The following is a 10,000-nucleotide window of genomic DNA, read 5'->3' as shown; positions in this document are numbered from 1 at the left end:
TCTCCAAGCTGTTTGTATTAAAATGCTTTTTTTAATTTTTTTTTTTAATAAAAATCTTGTAACGGTAAGCATTCACGCATGCAGCAATTTGGCCTTTTTGTGCAGAGACACTAATTACATCCTTAATATTCTGAATTCTTTAATTAATAATCATTATCTTTACCCAAAGGCAAGGCACATAATGTGGTATATAAAATCTCGTGCAAATATAAGCCTTATGGTTGGGGCTTCAGTGAAAGTCAGGAGTGGATGGAAACAGAGGGAAACGTTCCACCCTGTGAGCTGCTGGGGGGGGGGGGAGGGGGCAGGGCTTGTGAGGGTTTCACTGGGGGAGGGCTGTGGAGGTTCCCCTGGAGGGGGAGGGGCTTAAGAAGGTTTCACTAATGCAGTCCTGCCATGCACCCACCTCACCATTACACTGGTAAGCACAGCTAAAGTCATGTGATTTTTTTTGTTTGAAAGCACCATGCATTGACATTTACATATAGAGTTTTATATCAGCACCTTTAATACAAGTTGTGTTTTGTCAATAAATACAGGTGTAGACTACAGCAGTCATTGCCGATTTTGCTGAAGTTTGCAATTGTAAAGCAGTACCAAAGTCATCAGGAAACTTAACCAGTGTGCATGGACGTTATTCCCCTGTACACACACACACACACACACACACACACACACACATATATATGTTTGTATATGTGTGTGTGTGTGTGTGTCAGGGTATATATGAGATATTTGTCAGTTTGAAAATGCACACACAAGGACAGGGCTAGAAATGTCTTAGTCATGGGTGATGTATTTTATCTTCATTAGTTTCTTCCTCTTTGAGATGATTCTGCTGTGAGATGCCTTTGTGCAGAGCTACTGGAAACCAGCCTCTCCTAAAAGGTTATATCTCAGTCAAGGAAGAAAAGAAAGCTCTTGGGACAGATTAGGAATAGCATAGGCACTTCTCGTGGCTTTATGATTTTAGTACTGAAGTCCTGACGAGTTGAGTACTTGCATTAATTGTCATTATGCAGTTAATTGTCATTATCCCAGTAATTGCTGCTGTTCCCAATGCTTCTACTCATTCTGATGAGTCACTAAAGGACACACAGGCGCTAACCTGCAGGGGCAAAGAGGCAAACATGTGGGTGTGGGGGGCGGGGCAGGGCGGGACAGGGCGGGACAGGGCGGGGCTGCGTAGCCTGTCCCTCACACGACAGCCACAGTCAGCAGCCAACAGCAGGAGCAAAGCAGAGCTGTCAGTCACTCATGAAGAGGAACACAGGCCCACAACCTTCACCTGATCATCAGCACATTCCCAGTTCACTCACTCGCCCAGGTGCCATTCCTGTCTGCTTTAAAGCCGGTGACCCCAACATTCTGTCTGGAGGTTTTATAAAGAAAAGTATGTTTCAACTGGGGGTGGGGTCTAAAGGGGGGGGGGGGGTGATCTGAAGGCGGAGCGAAACTGGGGCTCTTTTAATCTAAACCTGTGGAGCCCCCCCACTTTGGATTACACATACACACAAGGAAACATTTCAAGATCAAAATATAACATTTGAAACACAGTAGGGCTGAAAAATTCTGATCATACTGACATCTTAAAGCCAACAATGTATCTCAGGTACCCTGCTACCAAAAAAAGACAAAACTCATCTCTACAGTAAAAACCCCAAGAAAAAAATACTTGTCTTGCAGCATTTCATATGATTATGCCAAACATGATAAAAATAGCTGCTAAAGAAGTACATTAACTTTATAGTAGTGCAATGCCTTTCATTTCCAATACAATTTAAACTAAATACACGAAAGAAAAGTGTTTCTCTCCTACATCTCCTTCTGCAGCAACAGTGACAGAAGTCCTGCAAGCACTCCCAGCGTCACCATGCAAAGTAAAGTGATCACAGCCTCCCGAAATCTGCCTACAGCACAGAGACGAACGGGGCTTACAGGCAGCAACAGGGAAGGGAATACAAAAGGAAAATTATAAATTGGAGATTTGTGGTTAAACTGAACTGTATTATAGAATGCAGATTTATCTTTAACAGGGAGGGATTCAGTTTGACTGAATTTAACTCTTTCTGTTTTATCAAATATTTCCTGCAGAATGGAGGTCAGGATGTTTGGTCACACTGTGGCCTAAAATACAAACATTCTGTGAAAAGAGAGGAAGGGGCTGCAGCCCCTCTGCCAAGAGCAGGAAGCAGCTTCACTGCTGTGTGCGCCCCCACCCAGCAGACTGTGTGCGCCCCCACCCCCCCACCCCCCCACCCAGCAGACTGTGTGCGCCCCCACCCAGCAGACTGTGTGCGCCCCCACCCCCCCACCCCCCCACCCAGCAGACTGTGTGCGCCCCCACCCAGCAGACTGTGTGCGCCCCCACCCCCCCACCCCCCCACCCAGCAGACTGTGTGCGCCCCCACCCCCCCACCCAGCAGACTGTGTGCGCCCCCACCCAGCAGACTGTGTGCGCCCCCACCCCCCCACCCCCCCCACCCAGCAGACTGTGTGCGCCCCCACCCCCCCCACCCAGCAGACTGTGTGCGCCCCCACCCCCCCACCCCCCCCACCCAGCAGACTGTGTGCCCCCCCACCCCCCCCCCCAGCAGACTGTGTGCCCCCCCACCCCCCCCCCAGCAGACTGTGTGCGCCCCCACCCCCCCACCCAGCAGACTGTGCGCCCCCACCCCCCCACCCAGCAGACTGTGTGCCCCCCCACCCCCCCAGCAGACTGTGTGCGCCCCCACCCCCCTACCCAGCAGACTGTGTGCGCCCCCACCCCCCCACCCAGCAGACTGTGTGCCCCCCCACCCCCCCACCCACCCCCCCAGCAGACTGTGTGCCCCCCCACCCCCCCAGCAGACTGTGTGCCTCCCCACCCCCCCAGCAGACTGTGTGCGCCCCCACCCCCCCAGCAGACTGTGTGCCCCCCACCCCACCCCACCCAGTGATGCTGAGGGCTTTTGATGGCTTATCATCCAGAACCTGCTTCTTGCTCTTGTGTAAGTTCCTGCAGAGTGATCAGCCACAGTGCCCTCCTCTCACACGGCTCTGATCACCAGGCAGCAAGCAGAGCACAACAATCCCCAAATGCAGGCGCCAGCTGCAGGACAGCAGGTGGCCATCAGAGGGCGCTCTCTGAACATCACTCCCATTCAATGGGAGAAGCAAAATAAATAAGAGGCATAGATGATTGTCTAACAAATTCAATGACATTTTTCCTTTCTTGTGACAATGTTGAGTGATGGGGCTCCTGAGCAGCTCTGACTGTCCCTGTCACACAGTTCCTATCCACCAGAAACAGGGACAGCCAGCAGCCTCACGCTTCAGGAAAACACAAACGAAACGAGCATCTCTTTTGATCTCCTCCTTCTTGATGATTAAGAAAAGAAAAGAGATGTATTTTGCATATATGTGGAAGCAGCACCTTGATTAGCTGAGGGGGTGCTGAGGCCGGATGCTCCAAGCTCCGTTGTTCATCCCTGCTGCTCCAGACATCCTCTTCCCCTGTCTCTGCCTCTTCCTCTTCCTTCGAGACAGCCAGCTGAAATATCTTTTGTGTCTGTATGTGCACGTGTGTGCATATATGCAGATACATACACACACATGCACACACATGTGTTTTCCCTCTTGCATCGCATTCATATTTCCACAAAAAAAAGAATCTCAGATCCATGTGTCCATGCCTCTTAGGATTATCCAAAAGTGTTCCTCAGTTCCCCAGATACCAGGACTGAAAGACAAAACAGAAAGAAAAGGAAAGAGTGATGAAGGGACTGGCTGCAGGCTGCCTGTAGCACAGTGCACAGGGTTCACATGCAGAGAGAGGAACAGAGCAATAGAGGAGTGGCAGCAGTGAATTACACAGAGATGACAGGGAATGTGTTCTACACCAAAATATCCCTTCCTGAAATCCTGTGTGTGTGTGGACTGTGCACTCCTCCTCCCACAGGACCTCCTCTCGCAGGCCTCCTCCTGCAGGACCTCCTCCCACAGGACCTCCTCCCGCAGGACCTCCTCCCGCAGGACCTCCTCCTGCAGGCCTCCTCCCGCAGGACGTCCTCCTGCAGGCCCCCAGCATGCAGCTACAGCACAGGCCCGGGAGAGCAGCAGGAGTAACGGCAGTGTTACAGCCAGAGACAGACCCCGGCAGGCCTCTCAGGCTTATTAAACACCACAACCTAAGGAGACTGGCTTTCAAAGGCAGATCCATCTTTTTTTTAATTGGTCAGAACGGAACACAAAAATTCCCCGCTCCCCAGCTCAGTATTTTCCATTGAGGTTTACGTTATTTTGGCAGCTCTCCAGCTGCTGCCTCTAACTGCCCCCAACTGTATTAATATCAAATAAAATGAGCTGCTCTCCTGCTCACTGTTAATGCACAGAGTGGAAAACCATATGGCTGCAATTTTAAGGTCTTCCTGATTCTCCATCACTCTGTTGTCTGTGTCATAGGCCAAACATCATAGCCCACCTTAACTCACACACTCACACACACATCCGCAGCAGGTTTCTGAACTTACCTGCTGCCTTTCCTGATCCTCCAGACCAGTGAAATAAAGATTGAAAAGTAAAGTGCACGCAGTGTTTTCACAGTTAGCTTTCCAAAAGGAATGGCGGGCAGTGGGAGGACTTTGAAATGGAAACTGCACAAACCGCAGAGACCCCAACCACAGGAGAGACCAGGTCTGGTCACACAAACACACACGCACATGCATGTGCACCAACTCAAACGCAACATAAACAAGCTCTTTCACCTCACCCATTTGAACCTCCTCTGACTGAGACAAGTGGTGAAAGGCCTTTCCGCTCTCTCCCAGAGTGCTCTGTAATACCTTGTGCCAGAGTTACTCATTTTTGGAAGAGTTTCCCATGGTTTATAACGGCTGCAGAAACTTCAGTGCTCGAGGCCAAACTCTACTCCCGTTCAATGTACTTTTTCCAGAGCTTCTTTGTTTTATCTTTTAAATAAGATAAAAGTAATTAGCTTTAAGGATCCCATTCCCTCAGACCTCCTTAAATCTTCTCTCCTCCTCATCCTCTATGTCTACTCCAATCCATCTACACATTGCTTTCTAGATTCTGCCAGATTTTGATTTAAAATTAGTCACTCATAACAAATATAATAAATAGTACTGGAGGAGCTAATGAAATGTAGGAGCATTTCGCTTTTGTTGCCATTTAATGAGTTCAGGTCAGTAAGAATGAGAATGAAAAGAACTTCCAGGCGGCTCTCCCCTCTCTCTCAGAGGCCAGTTTACCTGCTGCTTCAGCATCTCTTTCCCCTGCTCTCATTTAGTGTTCAGCTGCACATCACACAGAAGCCTGCGTCTGCTTCTGTGCCTGCCTCTGAGTCTGCTTCTGCATCTGAGTCTGCGTCTGCGTCTGAGTCTGCGTCTGCTTCTGTGTCTGCTTCTGCATCTGCACTTGTGCCTGCTTCTGTGTCTGCTTCTGCATCTGCACCTGTGTCTGTGTCTGTGTCTGCACCTGTGTCTGCGTCTGCATCTGCACCTGCGTCTGCTTCTGCATCTGAGTCTGCGTCTGCGTCTGCGTCTGCGTCTGAGTCTGCGTCTGAGTCTGCTTCTGTGCCTGCATCTGAGTCTGCGTCTGCTTCTGAGTCTGCGTCTGCGTCTGCGTCTGCGTCTGAGTCTGCGTCTGCGTCTGAGTCTGCGTCTGCGTCTGAGTCTGCGTCTGCTTCTGAGTCTGCGTCTGCATCTGCTTCTGAGTCTGCGTCTGCATCTGCTTCTGAGTCTGCGTCTGCGTCTGCTTCTGTGCCTGCTTCTGCATCTGCACTTGTGCCTGCTTCTGTGTCTGCGTCTGCATCTGCACCTGCGTCTGCTTCTGCATCTGAGTCTGCGTCTGCTTCTGAGTCTGCGTCTGCGTCTGCGTCTGCGTCTGTGTCTGCGCCTGGCTTCATACTGCAGTGTAATGCAGCAGTGGTTACAGGCTAAGATCTGCTCTTTCATACAGCTGTTCATTTACTTTCAGACACTCACCTCCATGTAATGTTAATGTAAGAAGCACTTGAAGCTTTCAATGACAATCACTCAGCTCTCCTCAACTATTCTCCTCATTCTGGCCAAAGGGAGTCTCTTAAATGACTTTTCTCAAATGCCCACAGGCTTCCACACAGTTCAGAGAGACTTCAGAGCTCTCTGCTGGAATTTCTGCACAGTCCATTCTCCTACAGGCTTAAGCAGAGCACAGGCAAGGCTTCACGCAATGAATATGCTTTAATATTCAAATGAGGGCAGTAAGCATTTCCCATGAAAGGATTTAAAGAAGAAGGCTTTCCTTCTGTAAGGCTCCACATTTCAAAAGGAAAGCACTTTTTCTGACATAAAAGTAAAAGTAAAATTAAGCTTTTAATAATTCAGGATATATTTAAGACTTCTAAGCCAAAATGTCTGAAATTCCATTGTTTATGTCAAGAAACAACGAGATTCCCTAAAAATATTCCTGCTTACAGTAAAATGAAGTCTAGCAGGTATAACTTCAGGATTTTAAGTGTGGCCATTCATCATTTTTTACATGTAACACTTGTTAAGGCGGGCGAGCACAGGTACCTGGGCAAAAATGGTGCTGATGAATGAAATGCAGTTCACTCACTAACTGCACATTCTATTTGCCATGCAGCCCCAACAAGGACCCCCCACACAGCAAAATAACACTGTACCCCCCACACAGCAAAATAACACTGTATCCCCCACACAGCAAAATAACACTGAAAACAAGGACCCCCCCACACAGCAAAATAACACTGTACCCCTTACACAGCAAAATAACACTGTACCCCCCACACAGCAAAATAACACTGTACCCCTTACACAGCAAAATAACACTGTACCCCCCACACAGCAAAATAACACTGAAAACAAGGACCCCCCACACAGCAAAATAACACTGTACCCCCTACACAGCAAAATAACACTGTACCCCCCACACAGCAAAATAACACTGTACCCCCTACACAGCAAAATAACACTGTACCCCCACACAGCAAAATAACACTGAAAACAAGGACCCCCCACACAGCAAAATAACACTGTACCCCCTACACTGCAAAATAACACTGAAAACAAGGACCCCCCACAAAGCAAAATAACACTGTACTCCCTACACAGCAAAATAACACTCTACCCCCCACACAGCAAAATAACACTGAAAACAAGGACCCCCCACACAGCAAAATAACACTGAAAACAAAGCCCTCTAACACCCTGAAAACTCTACTAATTGAAACACTCAGTTTCGTAATATGAAATTATGATACTACTAGTTCAGATTATTAGCAAATCCAGTTAGGAATTAGAGAGTACAAGGTATGGAAGTTACTGATAATTCAACTGAGGGTCTTAATGAATAATTAGAGGGAATTTGTTAGAAATTTGAGGAATCATAGTAATAATTTGTGGTTATGAATCAGGGACGGATTCATCAGTCCCCTCTTAGGGACATCATAATTCTCTGATTCTCACTGAGAATGGCGGTCAGCCTGACTCGTCCCACACCATCTACAGCTTCAATACAACACTTTCATATCATATATGGACATTCTAATATTATCTGGACAATATTAAAAGCAGTCATAAACTAAATGCATATGTGAACACGCACATATGCATGCAGACATGCGTGCAAGCATGCACGTATATACACAAGCACAAGCATGCATAAAAGAATGCACACACACAAATACGCAGACACTCGCACGCACACACACGCATGCACACACACACGTACATGCAAACAGAAGACCATCGGTGTTGGTCTGATGAATCACTTTCTGCTCCACACAGGTGTTTCCCCCTGGCCTGCAGTCTTATTGAGGATTGACGGCAGTGGGACAGGCTTTGATTAGTTTGGACTGTGGGACAGGCTTTGATTGGTTTGGTCTGTGGGACAGGCTTTGATTGGTTTGGTCTGGTCTGTGGGACGGGCTTTGATTGGTTTGGTCTGTGGGACGGGCTTTGATTGGTTTGGTCTGTGGGACAGGCTTTGATTGGTTTGGTCTGTGGGACAGGCTTTGATTAGTTTGGTCTGTGGGACGGGCTTTGATTGGTTTGGTCTGTGGGACAGGCTTTGATTAGTTTGGTCTGTGGGACAGGCTTTGATTGGTTTGGTCTGTGGGACAGGCTTTGATTGGTTTGGTCTGTGGGACAGGCTTTGATTGGTTTGGTCTGTTGTTTTTTCATCTCTCCCTTTCCAGTCCCTGAAGTTCAGGTTTGTCTCACAATTACATCATGTCTGGTTTCCCTTAGCAACCAGACAGCCTCAGACGTGACCACCCCATTGCAGGCCAATGAGGGCCCCCTACCCCCACCCTGACCCCACCCCGCCCCCGTGTGTGTGTGTGTGTGTGTGAGAAAGCGAGAGAGAGCAAGAGAGTGACCAAGAAAGAGTAAACATACAGACACACGCAGGTATGGTGTTCAGGTGAGAGCAGCTCTTACCTGAGCCTGATAGAGTCCGCCAGGGTCCCGTGGGCCAATGCCTACAAAGGAGCGGTTGGCAGGGGGTGTCCCGGGGGCTGAGTACGCTAGGGAGACAGAGACACATAAAAACCCACACCCAAACTGTGCCATACACACCCAAACTGTGTCATACACACCCAAACTGCGTCATACACACCCAAACTGCGTCATACACACCCAGACTGCACCATACACATCTAAACTGCTCTCTGTATTGACTAAGAACTATGAACGCCAATGACTATGAACACCAGTTTATTTGAAATTCTTCAGTTGTTTTTTAATTTACTTCAGACTAAAGCCAAGAATGCACTAGAGACCTTCCTTGCTGTCTGTGGATTTGAGCAGGCTACATTTGCAAATGTAAAAACATGAACTCCTGAGGCTGCGGCAGGCTGTAGGAACAGTCCACTCCTGTACACTGAGCTGGGTAATGAACGTACGTAACTAACTATACGTATCCATTCTGCAGTGTGTTAACCTTATGCTCATGAGCATGAGGGGAGTGACCAGCTTTACTCTGAATTCTGGAAGACTGGGGGACATACAGTGAATTTCAGCAGAGCTATCACAGCTATCCAAAACTGACTTGTTGCAGTGAGGTTCGCGCCAGGTACCCTTTTTAATACGCACACCAGACCCAGCTGTGAGCTGGAGACAAACACAGAATTTTACATTTTAATTTGCCCTTTAAACATCTATCAGGTCAGCTGAGCTGCATATGGCCGGACGGATCTCTCTCACATTCCTGCAGCCATGAGAGCTCGTCTGTTCAGCTCCTCTGCCCCAGATGCTGAATTCAGCAGCGCACCAGAGGGCTTCAGAAGGGTACCACTTAAGACAAACACTTATGGAATGTGGATTACCTTCCCATTTGCTCACAGCTCCATATTCAGATCTAATGCCTGAGTGAAATATACAAACAGTAAATGGGACATGAGAGAGGGAGACATGAAGAGAGACAGATAGAGAGAGGAAGAGAGAGAAAGAGAAAGGGAGGGAGAGGTAGCGAGAGAGAGAGAAGGGGTGGGTGAAGTAAGGGAGAGAGATGCTCCTGGAGGCACAATGACAGGTTATGTAACTCAGGCTCTTTGCTAATAAAAACAGCATCCCTGCATTGGCTGTCTGTGCCAGATAATGAATGAGGCAGCTTTTTTTTTCCTCTTACAGTGTCACAGGGGTTTCCCTGTCTTAGCTCATTAACATACTCTCTGAATGAAAGGGAACCTCCCATCAGAAAGGAGATGCACATTTGCATTAGTGATTCGGTTATTCAGTTAGTGATTCAGTTAGTACAATTCACAGCAAGGGGTGACAATAGCAGTTTGCTAAAGGCTGCTCTCCATTTCAAATAGAAGCTAAAGGCTGCTCTGGGTTTCAGGCAGAAGCAAAAGGCTGCTCTGTGATTCAGACAGAAGCTAAAGGCTACCGTGTCTCCTCATTTCCTGGATGATGGTTATGGCATGCTATGGTTTAGCATGTTCAAATGACGTTTGTAATGTTAATAACGGGCATTTTGAGCCAACCATGTTCTCCTG

The 10,000-nt window shown here is 48.1% G+C and overlaps 1 protein-coding gene across 3 annotated transcripts in view; it reads right to left on the bottom strand.

The window, feature by feature from the left end:
* Positions 1-2,935: 2,935 nt before the first annotated feature.
* The window catches only part of LOC118795509 (nuclear factor 1 C-type-like), a 71,767-nt gene continuing 64,702 nt past the window's right edge, over positions 2,936-10,000 (bottom strand). For all 3 annotated transcript variants that reach the window (XM_036554043.1, XM_036554041.1, XM_036554044.1), the window contains 2 exons: positions 8,442-8,527; positions 2,936-3,721 (listed from right to left, as the gene is read on the bottom strand). In XM_036554043.1, the coding sequence (XP_036409936.1) occupies positions 3,701-3,721; positions 8,442-8,527 (107 nt within the window). In that variant the 3' untranslated portion in view covers positions 2,936-3,700. The remainder of the gene's footprint in view (positions 3,722-8,441; positions 8,528-10,000) is intronic.

Source organism: Megalops cyprinoides, chromosome 20 (assembly GCF_013368585.1).
Source record: "Megalops cyprinoides isolate fMegCyp1 chromosome 20, fMegCyp1.pri, whole genome shotgun sequence".
In the NCBI taxonomy this organism is placed as follows: Eukaryota; Metazoa; Chordata; class Actinopteri; order Elopiformes; family Megalopidae; genus Megalops; species Megalops cyprinoides.
Note: the sequence above shows the minus strand (reverse complement) of the source record. Positions and strands in the feature narration are given on the sequence as shown.